The sequence below is a fragment of the Puntigrus tetrazona genome, chromosome 9, assembly GCF_018831695.1.
Source record: "Puntigrus tetrazona isolate hp1 chromosome 9, ASM1883169v1, whole genome shotgun sequence".
Classification (NCBI taxonomy): Eukaryota; Metazoa; Chordata; class Actinopteri; order Cypriniformes; family Cyprinidae; genus Puntigrus; species Puntigrus tetrazona.
The window spans coordinates 19,750,542-19,770,034 of record NC_056707.1 but is presented as its reverse complement, the minus strand read 5'-3'; the positions used below and the strand labels follow the sequence as shown (position 1 = coordinate 19,770,034).

The following is a 19,493-nucleotide window of genomic DNA, read 5'->3' as shown; positions in this document are numbered from 1 at the left end:
TATATATGTGTGTGTGTGTGTGTGTGTGTGTGTGTGTGTGTGTGTGTGAGTGTGCAGTAGTCAACATTTAAAGTGGATAAAAAACATTTACCAAAGTTGTCCTAAAACATGTGGAAAAAACATACTCTTGTCTAAGGGGCAAAATGTTTTGATCCACTTCAAATGTTGACTAATGCATACAAATGCACTCACGCACACACATAATGAAAGTAACACTAAGTACCTGTAAATCAAATGTCTAGAAACATTTTCCTGACAAGTAGGAAACCACCATTTACAGGAATCATGCTTCATGAGGAATGTTGCACTACAAGTAACCTTGGAAAGTGAAAGTGCAAACAAATAACCACTGATGCAAATGAAACCGTTTACGGTTAAAATCTTATGCATGACGTCTTTGAGATCTGTTCTGCTTCCTTTAGGGAGCTCATTATTCATTATATCCAAACATTATTCAATGGGTCTGAAAGTCCCATATTTATTTTGAAATCACAGAATGATTTTACAAATATGATATGAAACTGTACAATCATAGAAATATATATATATATATATATATATATATATATATATATATATACACATACATATATGGCATTAGGAAGTGTGCTTTCAATTTTTGCTTAAAGGTTAAGGTTTTGATATTCGTTCAGGGCTTTATGATATTTGTTACGGAAAATATCAATCACCTCTTAAGTTCCTTTGATCTTTTCTGTTAGACAAAACAATATTGTGGGTGTTTCGACTAGGTGTTTTTTTTTTTGACAATGATATTGACAATGACATTATGACAATGATATTTCCAAACACTGCAACTGAATTTTTGCAGCTGTCCTAAATACAGTCTACGTGAAAAATAAAATACCCCCCCCCACACCATGCTCTGTCATTTAGCTTTTTGGGTGGCATGCGCCACCAGTTACAGACAGATGTAATTTTTTTTAACCAATCGAAACCCCCGACATTTGAATCTTCTATGGAAGTTTTTTTTTTCGCATTTATCTGGTAAGAAATCCCCACAGCACCCACTCGTGAAAATACTGCATAAACAAGTAATGTGTATGGGAGTCCGACTAAAAGTTTTGCCAGTCAGCTTTTGTGAGCGAGACATCCTGAGCTCTTATTTTCTTGATGCCTGATCTACTATAAAAACATTTACGAGACTGTAGGAATTCGCATTATTGTAACTAAAGCTAGCACATCAAAATAGTATGTTACGGCAGTCTACATGTCAGCCTTTGTTCATAGATTTGTTGATGAATTTTCGTCCTCACTAAATGTGGTTAAGTCTATGTGAGATAAGTGACCTAAGGCGCTCTATATTGGTTAGGTCTGTTTCCACAGAAGTCATTGAAAAGTTAGAAAAAAAGCACACCTCAGTACACAAGCTTCCGTCGAGAACTGAAAACAAGCTTAAAATACTGTATCGTTGTCATAGAGTTATGAATGTAATTACCTTGTAGACTATTACTGTAAATCTCAAAACTGACCATTAGTTAATTTCCTGATAAGCAATTTTATAAAACTAGAGCGTGCATTTGTTAAATAAAAAGTCAGAGTACCGTTTGCAAGTTCACTTTGCTTTCCTCTCAGTTCTCGTTTTAGAGAAGATGTGTAAAAATAGGCAAGGCACCTCTGAACAAAACTATGCTTTTGATAGGCCAGCGTGCAAGAAAACGTTTCCATAAATGCACTGAAAACAAATGGTGTAGAAGCAATTTCTACTCAAGAGATTGCTAGCAAATTACTAAATTAATTACAGCAAGTGACACTGAATCAGGCATGAAGTTCAGAAATGATATTTTCTTACGAACTGTACTGTATTTTTTCTGCAGTGTCTGTTACCTGTATCTGATGAAATATTCTCTTTAGGTTGTGTCTGTGAAGAAAGTTCTGCTCCTGAGAACACTGCCTCTCCAGCTGAATGAGGAAATTATTGAAGAGTACCGTGGCAATAGATTCGTGGTTTGAAGCCGTTTCCCTGAGGCAATAAAGACAAAAAATGCTTTGGGACGATGCATTCAGTTATGCATTAAAGTTGTGTTGCAAATGCGCAATTCATATTGTGAACAACAGAGCATTTTAGGTTTGTCGTTTCGTGTTTTCCTGAAGACAGAAATGTGATTTAATAAACAATGAAAAACAAATTTCAAAATAAAAACATACCAGTCCTGGCTTTCAATCCAGCTGGCCAGCACCTGCCTCAGCTCCATTGGAAAGTTGTCATCATAAAAATAATCCACTTGTTCGAGGAATTTAATATCCAGTTGCTGGATTTGTTTCCATTGACTCATAGTGGTGCTGCGTAGAAAAATATGATGGGTATCTTTAGATAATGCTTCAGGCGATATGTGAATGAAAATGTTCTGCCGTATATGAAATACGTTCAATCTATGTATACTGCAGTCATAACCATGTGTTTTGACACCTTTGTGTAGCCAAATACTAATTGCTACCATATGAAACCTCTATCAAACAAGACCGTGGTGCTTTTGAGGTTACAGTAGAGGTTATGAAACAATTTCTGCGTGAAATAACAACAACAAAAACCCTATAGTACCTACTAATGTCTAAAAACACCGTAGATCATTATACAGTATTAGCCTTTGTATCATTTTGCTGGCATGTATTATATAATTTCCTATATACTCACTACATGTTAAATCAATTTTAGTTAGTTTATGGGTTCAGTTCCAAGGGAACGCATAAACTGAACTGTCCTTGCCATGGATAAAAGCATCTGTCAAATGCCTCTGAAGTTACGATGCAAACACCACCGTAAACTCCATTGTGAAATAAGGCAATAAATTCGTGCCAAAAATATGTAAAACCTCCATTTGTTGTTATGACCGTGGTTAATAAACTGTTATAATACATATTAGACATATACGGGAGCATTACAATAAAGTTTGATACACAATGTGCCTCAACAACGCGTTAAAGCCCCCCATGTTTTAGCCACCTTTTGCATACACATTTTAACATCACCACACGCCATGAATCAAACTTTACCCAACAACTCCAATACAAGTGACAATTCTTTAACTTTCTTTGCTTAAAAGCGAAACGAAAGTCCAAAGATTTACCTCTCACGAGAACGACGCTCCAGAGAAACCGACACAACGCACCTGCTAACCCTTTTTTTTTTTTTTTTTTTTTTTTTTTTTTTTTTTAGAGCAACGCGTTTAACCAAGACGAAGTTCCTCAAGAGTCTCAGCCCCCCCTCTCTCCAGACACAGACCTGGCCCGGCGAGAGACGCTTCAAAATGTTCACACGGAGTCCGGAGACGGCTGCGCGCTCCCGTTTCCTCTCGTGAATGGAGTCCCACGGGGCGCGAATGTCACAGATATCCAGCGAACATGACTGAACGGGTAAACAGGTGGGTTCTTCGAGGAAACGTTGAGCGCTTCGCGGACGCGGAAACGTCGCTGAGGGAAAAAAAAAACACACGAGGGGAACTCCCTACAACCAAGATACGAGCGTGTTCGTTGGGTATTTTATATCGGCTGCCTCGGTCTGACTCACGACTCTGACTGCATTTATACGCTGCTCATAATTAATACATTATCTATTAATCCACCGTTTATACGTTTTATACACCCAAAGCCAAAGTACAAATTCCTCAAAATTAAAGGAATATTGAAATACACAAATAAATCGTTGAGTGCATAATGAAATTATTAAATACATGAATGCAGAAATGAACGCATGAACAACATTTGTTTCATAATGTAATTATTCGTTCATCTATTTGATTATTCGATCAGTCCTTTATTTCTTCATTTATGTGCCATTGTGTATTTATTCATTTATTTATTCACGTGTTTATTTATTTGGAGAGAAGGGAAGTAAATGTTTCCAGTGTTTATAATAGTATAATAGTTTCTTAAAGTTAATTTTATTTATTGGTATTTCATTATTTTATGCTGAATAAATAAGTGAATGAATTAATTAATGAGTAAATGAATGAATTAATGAATTAATACAATTATTCATTAAATAATGTTCTAAACCTGTATGAATTTATTTTTCAATTAATCAGTTAATGTTCCATACCAGTATGGATTTCTTTGTTCTGCCAAACACAAAGGAAGATATTTTTTAAAAACGTTTGTAACCTATTGTTTTATTTATCTGTATTTTATTATTTCTGATAAATAAATAAATAAACGAGTGAATGAAAATAAATGAACAATATATATATATTATTAATATATATTATAGCCTATATATTTAGAGTATAATTGCATGCATTCTTGTTTTAAAACAATTATTTTGCCACATTTACTTTACACTTCAAACATAAGTCTAACATTTCACAGTGAAAGTATACGATTAAATATATTAGGCCTATATGTTTTCTTTAAAAATAATCATTAATTAATTCAGTGTAACTACATGTATTCATTTTAAAACAATAATACAATTAATTTTACTGTATTTTAAACATAACTTGAAACATATTTTCTAGTAAAACATAGGCATTTTCTTCAGTTATTCATAATTTTTACTTCTACTCCTTTCACGTGTTTTACACTAAATACATGTATGATTTTAAAAAAGATTAATAGTGTGTACATTAATTACAGTTTAAGCACACTTTTAACTAAACTTTGACTGAAAATTAAAATGTTGTCTTTTTAAATATAATCTGTGTCCTGATAAATAGTTCATTAAAACATATGGTTTATTTCTGTTATAAACCAATGCACATGTTTTTCATTTTTTAAAAAAAACATTTTTATATGTTATATTTTATGTCGTTATATTGACTAAACCGTGTTGTCAAACTTTTGTTCGATACTCCATTCCAGTAGGTGGCGGTAAAGCATCTATCAATTGGTTTGCCAAACGCCAAAGAAACCAAAGAAGAAGAAAAACTGTTGTCGCTGCCAGGCCGCACGGCGGCGCTGTGATCCGGTAGTTTGATTTAACTTCAGGCGAAGAAGAAACGCACCGCGGCCACATGTGATGTGAAGAGAAGCAGAAAAACATGGTGGAGAAGAGCGACATCCGCGTGGTTCGCTGCGGCGGCAGTAAAGTAAACTTTAGACCTTCGGTCATCTCCACTGACTCCAGGTATCCGCTGAATCAAGTGAACTTCTTCGCGTGATTCTGTTTGTGCGTTCTCTGCATGTATCGCTTTAAACATTGAGCGGGGTTGGAGGGAATCAAGTTCCTTGAGCTTGTCCCATGAGCAGCCTGAGAGCAAATTAAACTATATGTGTGTCTGAACACTTGCCTGAATGACAGGTTCAGCTGCGTCTTCGTAGTGTTATGAATTTTATTGGTCCATTCTCTGCTAATGAGTGCGTTGTTGGTTTTGTTTTTAAAGATGCAGCTATTTCTGTAAGGCAGGTAATCGTTGTTCCAGACGCACATCATGCGCATTGTTTTACCTAGAAAATCTGTTGTAAAAAAAAAAAAAAAAAAAAAAAAAGGTGTAAATCGCATTATTCTGACATTAAAGTACAGGAATGTATTACAGATTTATCCAAATAGACCAACTTCATGTTTGCTGCAACCATTTCAAGGACACCCAAACACGATGATCTACTTGTTTAAAAAAAAAATGAGAAAAATACATGAAAAATAGTAAGCATCGTGATGTAAAACCAAAGTGGCTCTATTATTTACATTTTTAAAAATAATAATAATAATAATAATTAGGTATGTTTGGAGTTGGAGCAGTGTTCTAATGAGCTGGAGATAAATTGTTGTTGTTGTTGTTTTATATATTTTTATTAGTGTGTGTTAAAAATTGCAGAAATTATGGTTTTGGTTAACTACAATAATCCTGCATTGTACTAATGTAATGAAAATAAACAGACAATTGGCACAAATATTTATATTTGTTATATTTTTGTCAAATTTTTATATTAACCTATTTGTTTATTTATGTTAAATGTTTGGGCTGCCATGGAATTAAAATGGTAACAGTGAAACTGAAGGGTTTTTAATATATAATACCCAGAAGAATCTTTTTTTTTGGTGACCCACTGGGGGTCTGTGAATGACAGGTAACTGAAATGCATCACTGAAATGTAAAGTTGTGTCATGGTTGCAGGTTTGTGTTGTGCGCCTCTGGAGATTTGGTGAAGGTCTATAGCACACGCACAGAAGAGTGGCTCCATAGTCTACAGGGCCACACCAACCAAGTGACGGGCATCTCCTTGAATCCTGCCAATCACCTGCAGGTCTGTGCATCACTTGAGCTCAATTTTACAGAAACTTGTGATAGTTTGAAGGTTTGATTGAGGTCCATTTGTCCGTTAGCCAGCTTGTTTGCTACCGTAGGTTCGTTTTGTTTTTGTTTTGTGTTCCAAAACGATTCCGAAATGTTTGAGTTGAAGTCAACATTACATTAAAATTCCACATTCCTAACTTTATTATAGCAGAAAAAAATGTCTTGCGTTCTTTCATCATCAGTTAACCCATTTAATTCCCAATTGTTCTCAGACATGAAAATATCCAAATGATGTGTCTTCAGTAAACCTATGAAATAATCAGTTATTTTTACATATTTTTTGGAAAGTGTATGAAAAGTTGTGCTTTACGCTCGGTCACAGTTGTGACTGGATATGGTGACTAATGAAATCATATTTCTGCAGTCTTAAAAATTGTTATATCTTACATAAGCTTTTTTTAAACTGTTTGATCACATTCGAGGGTTATTCTTATGCATAAAAAACTTATGCAGCATTAATAGGAACACTGGGATGAAAAATAAACAATTTATCCATCACCGCATTTCAAAATTGTTGAAAAATTTGCAAATACATTTTTCTTTATTACGAGTATTGCAACATAATTAGATTTTTTTTTTTTTAATTTAGCACAATATTTTGGCATTACAACAATTTATATTCATTCAACAATTCTTTTTTACTAGCGATTACAATTGTATTGCAAGAAAAAAATATGTTGTCCCACCGGTCACTATTGTGACCAATCAATGCATGCAATTGCATATATTATTACTGGAGACCCTAAAGATATTGTGTACCAAAAATCTTTGTCGTATCTTTAACATGCTTTACTAGCCTTTTGTTTTGAATCTTTGATGCAGTTATCATTATCTCAAAGGGCATACAGGAAATAAACCGCTCTAGTCATGTGACAATTTGAACTTATGTAAAACTTCACATATTTAATCGAGACCCTTTATGTTTTCCATATTTGCAGGAAGTGCACTAAAACATCAGTCGGTAGGGTTTTAGAGCTTTACGAATGGAAAACTTTTCATAGTCACTATTGTGACCGGTGGGATTAAATGGGTTAAAATTTTATTTTGAGGACGGTGTCTTTATCACTAAATAAACCTTTTGACGTAAAAGTAAACCCATTGACCTCTTTTAAATGGTTCACTGTTACTTAAACAGCAGAATTTATTTTTGAGTCTATAAATTCATTCTGTGTGCAGGTTTACTCTTGCTCAGTAGATGGCACTGTCAAATTGTGGGACTTCATTGATGGCATCCTTATCAAGGTACGGTTGGTGTTGTGAGGAAATACAAGGCTGCTATCACACTAAATATTTTCATTCCTCATGTTGTTTTTGTTCTTTTTTTTTCTTTTTTTTTTTTTTTAGACATTTATCGTTGGATCTCCTTTGCTTGCAATATACTTGTCCGAGAAACACGAGGGAGTCCTTTTTCTTCATGTTTCCTTGGCTTCAGATTCAATCAATGGTATGTATTTCACAGAGCCTGGTGGAGTATTACACATCATTGTGATGCAGTCGATCTTCACTAATACAGTTTAAAGGGATGCTCCACCATCCCAAATCAAAATGCTGTCATTAATTGTTTAAAAAAAAAAGTAAAAGTTTAATTGTTTACCCCCATGTCGTTCCAAATCCGTTCCCTCAGTTTTAGGAACACAATTAAATATATTTTAGATGAAAACTGGAAAGTATGTAACTGTTCCATTGACTGCCAAGGAACAAGTAAAGTATGAAAAACATCGTCAGAATACTCCATCTCCCCTTAGTTTCTCAATTCTGAATCTGAGGGAGTGACGGGAATACTTGTTGTATGCAAAGAAAATAAAGATAATGACTTGATTTAATAATTCATCTGTATGCCCGTTTGAAGAATATGCACAGGGTGCAATATGCAATTAGTTTTTTTTATGCCTATTTACGCTTTGATTTGAACAAAAACAGTGCATCCTTGTGCGACTAATGCTATAAGGTACAATATAATATAATAAAATATAAAAGACAAAATATTAAAGTGATTGATTTTATTTTCTTTGCCTACAAAAAAGTATTCTCATTGCTTTATAACATTCAGATTGACCCACAGAGGGCCGATGGAGTATTCTGACAGCACAAATATACAGTTTCTCTCTGTTTGCACCAAATAACCACACTCATACGCTGCTGCTTTATTTGTTTTTAACAGCAGAATTAATATGCATCAATTTCTAGATAAATATACAGATAAAAACCGAAGTGACTCACTGCTCCGAAACTGAATCCGAAACGAGGACTGGTGGGACATTGTTCTGCTCTACTTCACAGTTGCAGAGAGAAAGGGTTTTATACTGGCAGACCACACACTTATACAACACTGCATTCAAAAGGAAGAACCGCTCGTTCAGCACGTCATACATAATGATGCTATTTCTGCTTCATTGCACATGCGCAGTCCTTTGACATTCAGTTCAGTCCGATCGAGTGTTTACATGCATACACAATCGTATTAGAAAAGGAATAAACAGCCCCCATATGGTGTTTATATGATTGGTTTTTAGTCCGATTGAGTCAGCAATCTAATTACAAATGGATTATTTGGTTGCATGTAAACATAGCCGGTGTGAAGTTAAGCCAGCCAATCAAACATTTTTGTGTGAAAAAGGCATCATATGAATATGAGACTCTATAACATAGCTCGGATAACATTTAACCTTGTATTATCAAAAAATAAACTCGTCTGCAACAAATCATCTCTGAGCATCAGCTGTAACATTGAGGATCTTATCAGTTTGTTTAATGAGGTAGAAGTGTACGAAACGGTTGAAGGTCGTTCCATAGTAGAAGATTTTCCTGAGCTTAGGGTTTTTTTGTGTCTGCATGTCCAGAGTTTTTCCAGTTGGTTGCTGTACGTCTGCCCAAGTCAGCAGAGCAGGAGGTGCAGGCCGGAGAGATGTCTGCTGTTGTCACTCATATCAGCTCAAACCCCAACTGCACGGCCTTCGGTCGAGAGGTAATAGCTCTCTCAGCGTTTTCATTTCTTTTCTTTTTTTTAAGATTTGACTTTTGATGGACAACATTAAGCGATCTATCTCTCTACAAAGCTTTGTACCATTTTGAACATCTACATCGATAGGCCTTATATGCACAAAATGTTAAAACACGGGGCATGTCACTTTACAATGGATTTAGAAGAACAAGCTTTCCCGAGCAAATATGGCATTTATATACATGTGGCTTTTTTCCAGCGTAGGTCTTTTTCGATGCAGTTACTACTTAAAATGTCCTTAATACAAGTTACGTGGATTTACTTTTATAATAAATAATGCATTATTACATGCAAGTGACCCTAAGTCTAATCCATATAGTAATATGATGTAGTTAATTAATATTGCATAGTACTTAAATGTATTATTGCACTGTAACATGGCCACCTTAAAACAAAGTGTAAGCAAACAAGTTAGTATTAACGTGAGCTGGATTTACAGAAAAATGATTTCTTATTAATATGTAAATGAACTATACGCTTCATTCAAATGCTTTGTGTAGCTGAAACTTCACTGGTGTATATAAACTCCAGCAGAACAGAAGACTAAACGCTAACAGATCTCCCCCTATATTAATCGTGAGCAACAATACTTTGGTTTTATTAAAAAAAAAAAAATGTATACCGCAATACTCCCTTCTCACACGCACACTCATCAACATATATCTGCATGAAAAGAATTTATTAGACGGTAAGCGCGTGGTCTAAAAATTAAAGATGCAACATAATGCATCTTTAATTTTGAAGCCTTTTTTTTCAGTTAACTGAGCATTATGTCATAGTCATGAGCATAATACAGCAATTTTCACTTAATGAATGATGGTCAAATTTAAAATAAATACTCTTAAGATTTTCTTTATGTATGCGACCTCCGGAGGATGCAGTTTTGCGTTTGAGAAACTGCCTTAATTTTGCAGAAAAACACAATACACAGAACTGTTTTAATGTTGTTTATGTTGCTAAGGGTGTTGCTCAGCGATGCATAGAATCGTTGGGTGAGGCGGTCGTAACCTGTTTGTTTTTTTTAACACTAAAACTTCATTTAATCATTTGAAATGACAAACAAATGTAGAAATCGCTATTGTAATTTAATTTTTTCTTTGAATGTTTAAGGGTGTTTACTTTAACATCTGTTTAAAAACTACATTTAATAGTAATTTGATTTAGCGTTTTTAAATGTAAACAAAAGGTTATAAAGTTAATCTAAATGTAAAATATGAGAAATAAGCATGGGCAATAAATAATTTGGTATCTGTCAATATTTTAAATGTCTTCTGTTTTAAGTTTAATATACACCACCAAAGATCCTGAAATCACACATGTATGCTTGTTTTTATTTATAATGTACTGCTAAATGTTAGTTCACGTCTGGCTGTGGAAGGTTGTTCTGGGTGAACACTATGTCATACCCGCTCAGGTTGTTATGGATCAGTTTTGTCTCCTTCCTGCACAGTCATTGCTCGTATAGGCGTTGATGTGGTGAAGTAAACACGGTCTGAACCCCTGTAGGTTAATTAGTGTGGGACATGCTGGTGTTATTTTTATAGTGCTGCGTGCAGCCCTTCTGAATCTTTACTAGTTGTTTTGGTAAAGCCATTACACATCATGACTTTTATTTGTTGTTGTGGACCTGTGTTTCTTCAAGCTCAAGACACTGAACCAGCCAGCTTACAATTTGTACATTTTTTAACATATTTTTTTCTTTATTGTTTTCAGGGGGAATACATAGCGTTTGCCAGGAATCTCCAACTTAATGTTTATTTCTTCAGGAAGCAGAAGACATACAAGTAATAACCGCTGTATCCTAAATAGCCTTTTTAAGGTCAGAACATGTAGGAGCGTGTCCAACCGCACTGCTTATTTACTGGCCTCAGGAAACACAACACGTGTAATGTAGCTTGTTTTGGGCTTTGCCTTTCTGTTGGTTTTTCTTTAGTTTTTTTTGTGTTTGTGGAAACAACAAAGACAGCATCACTAGAGACAACATCACTTTATATTTAACCTCAATATTGTCATTCACTTAGTCATTTAAAAATGATGACTCAAAAGGTAAGACCGATATTCACACATTAAGTAGTTTGGTTATTGGTCTACTAATAAATAGCATGATTCAGGTGCTTTTTAGAATAACTATAATTTCCCTTTGGTAGCTTGACTATTGATCATTAGATTTGGAAGTTAATTACAAAACATTTAAAAATACATATATTTTATGAAATAGTTTTTTTTTCCCCATTATGACATGTTCAAACATCCCCCACATGTCATTATCATATTGTGGGGGGAAATATTATGATATTTTCATTATCATAATGCTAACTGTCATGAGAAGCAGTGTTTTGTCTGTTGTTTGATCACTTGGTTTACATTTCTGTATTGTTTCACTGGGTACAAAATGGATTTGTGACCGTTGTTAAATGTTTATGGTTAATCATCAATTAAGAAAGGAATGTGTATCTTAATTACTGTTGTAATGTAACTATCAAATAACAAATTGGTTCTGTCTGTCTATACAGTTAAATAGTGGTATTATTTATTTTTATATATATATATATATATATATATATATATATATATATATATATATATATATATATATATATATATATATATATATGGTATACTATATTTAAGAAATGTAAAGAATTTAAATATAGTATTATTTGTTTCTTTTTTTATTAAATTTCTTTAATGGAGGTCAGCCAGTGAAACATGCATGTAATGGCCGTTTTTTTATTTCTTTGTAACTCTTTGTTCCCTTTTGTAGTTTTTATCTAAAAGCCACAGATAAGAAAGGAGCCAAAAATGCATTCACGTGCGTAGCCTGTCACCCGACAGACGACTGCATCGCCACTGGTCATGCAGATGGAAAGATCCGCCTCTGGTAAGACCTGAGTTAACCTTCTAGTTTTTCATTTTTATTTGCATCTCGCACGTGATCAGAGTAGCAGTTTTTTAAATGAACTTTATTTACAGGAGAAACTTCATTCACAAAAAAGAGTACACGTATTCCACCCATCACTGGCATCACAATGCTGTGAATACTTTGTGTTTTACTCCCGAAGGTAGGTGTTCCATTTTCACTTTTTCGCTCAGTGTTAAATGTGTGTTACAGTCCCCATCTGAGACTGTTATTGTCTCGACAGGCACTCATCTGCTGAGTGGAGGCATTGAGTCGGTGCTGATCCAGTGGCAGTATGGAGCAGGCAACAAAAAAGAGATCCTGCCCCGTCTTGGAGGATCCATATTACATATATCAGTATCATCTGATGGGCAGTTGTTTTGCACTTCTCATTTAGACAACAGTAGGTCTTTCTCTTTATGGTGAATTTCCTTCCAAAATTAAGTTGAATTAAATTTTATTTTGTATAAAGAGAACCCCTTATTAAATGTTGGGATATTTGCTGTATTAAAGTATAAAAAAGTAATCCTACTGGTCCATAATCCCACTCCACAAAACAGTACATTGAACATTGAATTAAGCTATACTTCAAAAGTTTGGGGTCAGAACTTCTGCAAGGATATTTAACAAAGATATATTAGATTAACACTTTATATGAAGCCCGTATTTATAAAAGCCTGCATTATTAAAAAAAACTTTATAATGTATTAAAACCAGGGCTTGACTTCTTTTTTGGTCACCAGCCACTGTGGCTAGTGGTTTTCCAAATGTACTAGCCACCCAGCACTCTCACTGGACCATTTCTTTGAGGAAATTACAATTTATGACTTTAATACTCCACAAAATGATTCCATTTCATTTTCTCCTTAACATTTTGTGTGTGTGAGAGTGTGTGTGAGAGTGTGTGTGAGAGTGTGTGTGAGAGTGTGTGTGAGAGTGTGTGTGAGAGTGTGTGTGAGAGTGTGTGTGAGAGTGTGTGTGAGAGTGTGTGTTGTTGCGGGGGAAAGAGGCTACAGTAAACTAAATCAACAGTAGGTGGCAGCATCTTCAATGACTCATCTTAATTAATTAGTTAATACACATTTTAGTTCAGTATTTGAATTTGCCTGTTTTTGCTTCATTTGGTTAATTAAAAAAGTTCCAAACAAAGATTACAGCAGAGCAGTCGCACATATGCAACATTCAGATCGGCTGTGTTTTGTTAATGTGTGAATGAACCTTTTTTTAATGTTAAATAATTTGCAACAATGACTCAATGGTCTATTCATAAGGACATATGTAATGGTTTTGTTTTTTAAATATTTCAAATATTTCTCTTCCTCCTCAGAGATCAAAATTATCGAGAGCAGCTTCAAAGTCTGTGGAGTAATTCAGGGTTTAGTCAAAGGTTTGTAACACCTCATTTGCACGAGCCGAAACAATTTCATAACTATTGCAACAAATGTTTATTACTTCCGATGCTCTTTATGCTTTCAGGAGATGGCGTTTTGACTGATCTAATGATTGACCCGCACAGTAAAGCTTTAGTGCTGAATGGGAAACCGGGTCATTTACAGTTCTACTCCCTGCTGCGTGACAAGCATCTCTATGATGTGAGTCTGTCACAGTCAGTACTTTGATAAAGCTTAGCTTTTCTCTAAAATAAACGGCTATATGCGGGAACTATGTATTGGAAAATATTGAATCACGTGTTGATGTATTAGTTCTGCTGACATCTGCTATATGCTTCTGTTACCCAACATACGTCAGCTGAAATCGCATGATCTGTGGAATCTTCATGTCAAATATAGTTTATGTTTGGATAGATTTTTGCATAAATTAACGGTCTGTCTGTTGCATTCACAGCTGGACATAGTGCAGCAAGAATATATTTATGAAGCGGGTCTGGATCAGTTTGAAGTGGTGAAGGCTGCTTTTGACATAAAAGGGTCCTGGCTTGCTACGGTGGAGGAAAGGGGACAAAAATCCTCTGATCTTGAGTTTTTCCTCAAACTGTGGGCTTTTGATGAAAGAACGCAAAGGTATTCATGCTAGATTGACAATTTGAATAACATCACACATCAAAAAATTGCCACTGCATTTGCCATTTCTGATGGTTCAAAGGCAAATAATATAAATTTCCATTAAATTAATACTGTTAAGGGATATTGAGGAACCATTATAATTAAAAAATCCTCATAAACAATATTAGAATATTTCAGATAAAAAAATATGTAAATAAATAGATATGCTGCTATCTGTGACAAAACATTTTTTAAAGAATTTTCTACACAGCATTTTTTTTTTTTTTTGAAAGACACCTGTTCACAAAGGATAAAAAATGTAGCATTAATGATTGGTGAAAAGTGCCATAATGCAAAATTATAACTATGTAAAATAATATAAAAAATGTTTTCTATTTGAATGTATTTTAACATGCCATTTTGTGATGGCAAAGCTGAATTACTGCAGTTTCTCATGATACTTAGAAATCATCCTAATATGTTAATTTAGTGCCTGAGAAACAATTATCATCAAAGTTGTGCTGTTTAATACATAAAATAAGATTTTTATTTTTATTTTTTTTCAGTTCAGAAGAAAAGCATTTATTTGAAATAGAAATTTTATTACATGAACACCTTTTAATGTATCATTTTCTAAATGTATATATAAAAAAGACTCCCAACTTTTAAACGATAGTATGCTAATTTTCATACTTTTGTCTTTATTTCTGAACTTTAATGGTGTATTGTTCTGTCCCATTAGTTTCGTACTAAACACTGCCATCACTGCCGCCCACACGGATCGGATTATCTCCATGTGCTTCAGCTCTTCTGAGGAGACCACCGTGCTGGTGACCACAGCAGAGGATGGCCAGTTCAAAGCCTGGTGTCAGGGTGCTGACTCAGACATACAACGTGAGTCAAACCCTTCAGACATTTGCAAAGGTGTTAGTGTTGGACTGAGAAGCCAAACACCAAAGGTCACGAGTCTGAATCCAGACATACCTGTCTAACCACAGTGTTTCCATTTGTGCTTTAGCGGACCAGAACTTCTGGTCATGTGATTTTGTGGGGAGCTACCATAACCTAAAGCCCACAAACTGCTGCTTCTCTGCCGATAGCTCTCTCCTGGCGGTGAGCTTCCAAGAAGTCATTACCATATGGAGCCCAGACACCTGGGAGATGCTCACCACCCTCTGCCAACCACCTGGAGTAATAAGGTGGGACTGTAAAAATGTTGCCTGTCTTCAAAGCACACTTTCTAATGCATTTGAAATGGGCTGCACAGGTTTCTTTAGATGTGTATCCCATTCAGAGTGTGGTGAATTACCATTCACTAAACTTTTCACACAGTCTGAATAGTAGTAACTTCGTAATTAAGATTTAGATGGCGGCCAGACAGAAAGGCGATTCAGTCCCGCTAAGGAATTGAGCTCAAGCCAAGTCCTGCAGGGTCAACGGGGACACGTTTTCGCTCCATCATTGTTTTTTCTTTTTTTTTTTTGAAAAAGGAAGTTCATTAGGTGCAGCTCAGATAGAAAGTGCATGACATTCATTGTGCACAACAAGGTTCCTCCTTACCTCTCTGTATGACACAAGCAGTAAATGATAGTTTTTAAGTGTGTTTGCGGTAATAGATATTAGTACTGAAATATTTGAAATGGGTTTTAGTTCGTTTTCTGCAACATCAATACACTGATACACCCTGAGCTTTCTCACTCTTGTTTCTATGACAGCAAATGTGTTTTAATATTGTGATACATACTTTTTAGAGCTAAACAATTCTAAATTTTTTCGGTAGCTGAGTAAATACAGTGAATAATTTGAATATATAGATACTTTTAGTGAAACTCCATCTCTGTGCGAACTAACACATTTTGGGAATGCAATGTGTTAGTTACTTAAGAAATATTCAGATAGAAACTCCAGTATTGTGACAGCAATAGTAAATTGGTCTTAAAGAATGTGTTAGCCAAGACATGAAAAAATCTCTCACAACTCTATTTGAAGTATTGATTAGAAAACTAGGAATGTCCAGTTTGTGAACAAATTGTTCTTTTATTATAATTTTTTTCTGAATCTGAGTGATTGGTTCACTAATCGGACTGATTTGATTCTCGAGTTCAACTCACTTGAGTTTATTGTGATTTTTATAATTGCATGTTAAAGCTTAACCGGTACATTTTTGTCATATGATTTGAAGCTAAAATTATGACGGATATGAAGTTAGTGTTTTACTGTATCATGAAGCATGGATTGCGGATATGTAGTTATAGTAACCGGGAAATTGCGAGTGCTAAATCTTCTTTTGTACAGTATTTTCAATCCTCTCACGCTTAATTATTGAGCCATAAATCCGTGGGCAGCTTTGTACCAAGTTTGATTTCATCCACACACAAAAAATAAACTGAATCCATTTAGTGTTTTGTAAACTTTTGGTACAATTACACGACCTCTGGATATTTAATGTTGATATTGTTTTAAACTTTGGTCTTGTATCAGTTTCTGATTAACAGTAAAGCAGCTGATAATCACTCGGTGAGACTAATCTGATGAAATATGTAAGAGACATGGGTCTTGCTGATCACGGTGGTCTTTGAATCTGTGAAACTGACTAAAGGCAGCTACTTTGATCCATCAGGGACCTTTGTTTCGGCCGGTTAAGCTGCTCCAAATACTTGCTTAGCACGACCACCAGCAACATGCTCTGCTGCTGGAATCTCCTCTCTTGTGCATGTAAGTAGTCATTAATATCAGTTCATATTTTATATTTGCAGTTTCCCCAAGAATGGTTTTAGTAAATTATAATAAACCTGACATGGACTGCTTTTATGGTATTTTCATGGCCTTTTTTGGTCCTTTTTAGGATCTTGACGGGTCTTGATTTACTGTATTTTTTTGAAAACAAACCATTATACAGGTTTGAAACAACAAAGTGAACAATGCCCAAAAAAATTCTGTGAAATTGCCTCGTATAACTAGGCTCGCTCAGTTTGGTTTTGCAAGGTCAGTTTTATTTAATGTCAAATCTCTTTCGCTCAACAGTGGAGTGGAGCACATCTGTAGCAGTTTCCAAGCTTCAGCCAGACCCCTTGTCAGAAAATGTGGCCGCCTTTTCGTACCAGTCTAAACATACAGACTGTAAGTGTTTAAAGGTCATCGCTTCTTGACACGTTCTGCATCTCCTGTGGTTATCTGTGATTTAAGCGTGAAAATGTATTTTTTTGTTATTGGGGCTCTTAGTTTGTTTCTTGAATGTATCAGACTTATGCACACTATTTTGTGGTCTCTTTACAGTGTTTGTTTTCAAACCGAGCAAGCCGTGGCCTATGTTCACACATAAGAATGTGTGTTCAGAGAAGGTACACCGTGCCGTCTTTGTTCCTCGAGAAGAGCCATTAAACAATTGTGATGACAGTTCTCAGTGGCTCAACAGATCTCAGCTGTACTTCCTCACCCAAAACATGGTACTTCAATAATATGTGAAATCACACAACGGCCTAAAAACACATGTACACATAAGTAGTGTTGTTTTTTGGGTGTTTTTTTTTTGGTGTTTGTCAGTTCCCACACAGTTTAAGTGTTTTTAACTCCTGGAACACACATGAACATTAGTATTATTTCTATGCTGAAAGCTATATGATTTGTATATTAAAAATGGTTTAAGTTAATTAAAAAAAAAAAAAATAATTAGAATAGTTTTTTTTTAAATATATAAATAATTATACATTTTCCATTTTTATTTTATTCACTATTTTACCTTTATATTAACTTATTTATTGTATTTAAAAATATATGAATAAAACACATTTAATATAAATATATTGGGGTAAATGTGTTTTTAATACTTTACTGTGTCCTGACGTTTCCACTAAAATTGACTATTTATTTATCAGGATTTATTTACCTTCAGCACAGCAACAGAGGAGGACAGAATGTTGTCTTCAAGTAAACGGGTAAAAAAAAAAAATTCCCCACAACATTATTCTAATTTATTTAGAAGACCTCCAAATTAACTTTTGTCTTGTTGCAAATTAATATTTGTGCAGCTTGTCATTGATGACAACGTTGCTGTAACACCATTTTACCTGCTGTTGAGCAAACAAGGACAACAGCAGCAGAAACTCAACACACAGTCCCATCCAGCGGCCGACAAACCCAAACAGCCACAGGGCTCCGTTACCATCAAACAAGTAAGTCATTTCATCTATTTCATCTATTTTTTTTTTTGTATTATGTTGTGTCATGTTTCTGAGGATTATACGACACTCAAGACTGGAGCAATGACTGATGAAAATTCAGCTTTGCCATCACAGATCAGGAGTAAATGACATGTAAATGAAATGCATTAACATAAGTTATTTTATATTGTAATATTTAGCAATATTACAGTTTTACTGTAAAAAAAAAAAAAATAGGCCTTCACTATATTTTTAGGTATTTATTTAATGTAACGTCTCTGTTTTTTGTAGTTGTTACACACACCAGCTCATGTTCTACCTCCCGCGTCGGTCCTATGCTCAATGTTTGTCAATTCTCTCCTGATCTCCAACACCGGAGTCCAGCAAGACCCCCTCAGGTACTTTGTTCACATGCATAATACGTATTTATGAATATATATTTTCGTTAAAAGCATTCCACAGCTAACATGCCGCCTACTCAGTTTCCCTTCTCTTTTTTTCCTGAGATGCACAGTACTGCAAGTACACAAGTTATTTATTTTTTTTCTTTTAGAGAGGAAATCGAATCTTCAGAGCAGGTAATGGACAGTGAGAAAGAGGAAGAGGAGTCTGAGGAGGAAATGGAGGCATGTGATAGTCAGCAGGAATACAGAGCCCGAGGATCAGTGGATGAGGTGACGCCGAAGCTTTCTAAAGCCCAAGAGAGGGAACTGAAGAGGGTCAGAAAGACTGACTTTAGCTGGATAGCTGGTCTCGTCAACTCCAAACCGTGATGAAGCAATTTCACAATCCTGTTAATGTTTTTTTTTATTTTTTTTAAATATATATTCTTCCCAACTTGCTTCAGATCCAGACCAGTGGTTAGTTAGTAATTGTTTATTTGGACTGCAGAAACCCATTAGTGGTTTGATGATTCTTTTTGGGACAACAATGCTATTTAGTATAATGTTCATCCAGTTTGCATCCACAATAATTTATAAAGACGTTTTTGAACAATGTACTGTGATGTTGAATTTTTGTCAGTATATTTGTGCATTTTTATAATTAACACATGCGGATATATCTTGATCTTGCACTGAAAAAAGAAAAAAAGAACTTTTGCTCTGTGCTCTATATACAGTTGAAGACAATTATTATCCCCCTATTAAAAAAATAAATATAAATATATATATTTGCCAAGTA

At 34.8% G+C, this 19,493-nt stretch overlaps 2 protein-coding genes across 5 annotated transcripts in view; one reads left to right on the top strand and one right to left on the bottom strand.

Moving 5' to 3' along the window:
- The window catches only part of stat4 (signal transducer and activator of transcription 4), a 12,234-nt gene extending 8,862 nt beyond the window's left edge, over positions 1-3,372 (bottom strand). For 2 of the 3 annotated variants that reach the window (XM_043249393.1, XM_043249395.1), the window contains exons 1-3: positions 3,087-3,202; positions 2,167-2,301; positions 1,846-1,981 (exon numbers count right to left, since the gene is read on the bottom strand). In XM_043249393.1, coding sequence (XP_043105328.1) covers positions 1,846-1,981; positions 2,167-2,294 — 264 coding nt within the window. In that variant the 5' untranslated portion in view covers positions 2,295-2,301; positions 3,087-3,202. Of the gene's footprint in view, positions 1-1,845; positions 1,982-2,166; positions 2,302-3,086; positions 3,203-3,241 lie in introns of those variants that run through there. The other variant, XM_043249394.1, reaches the window with a different exon arrangement.
- Positions 3,242-19,493, top strand: wdr75 (WD repeat domain 75). Of its 2 annotated transcripts, none has more exons than XM_043249391.1 (22): positions 3,242-3,380; positions 4,816-5,080; positions 6,069-6,198; positions 7,425-7,490; positions 7,593-7,692; positions 9,089-9,213; positions 10,963-11,033; positions 12,014-12,130; positions 12,223-12,311; positions 12,393-12,551; positions 13,476-13,535; positions 13,625-13,740; positions 13,994-14,169; positions 14,894-15,045; positions 15,170-15,350; positions 16,772-16,866; positions 17,176-17,271; positions 17,428-17,597; positions 18,027-18,086; positions 18,180-18,323; positions 18,603-18,709; positions 18,865-19,493. In XM_043249391.1, exons 2-22 carry the CDS (start codon positions 4,995-4,997, stop codon positions 19,082-19,084), a joined length of 2,520 nt encoding a protein of 839 aa, XP_043105326.1. In that variant the 5' UTR covers positions 3,242-3,380; positions 4,816-4,994; the 3' UTR covers positions 19,085-19,493. The 2 variants fall into 2 exon arrangements, with proteins under 2 accessions (XP_043105326.1, XP_043105327.1); XM_043249392.1 differs by having other exon boundaries at positions 3,248-3,380; positions 4,819-5,080.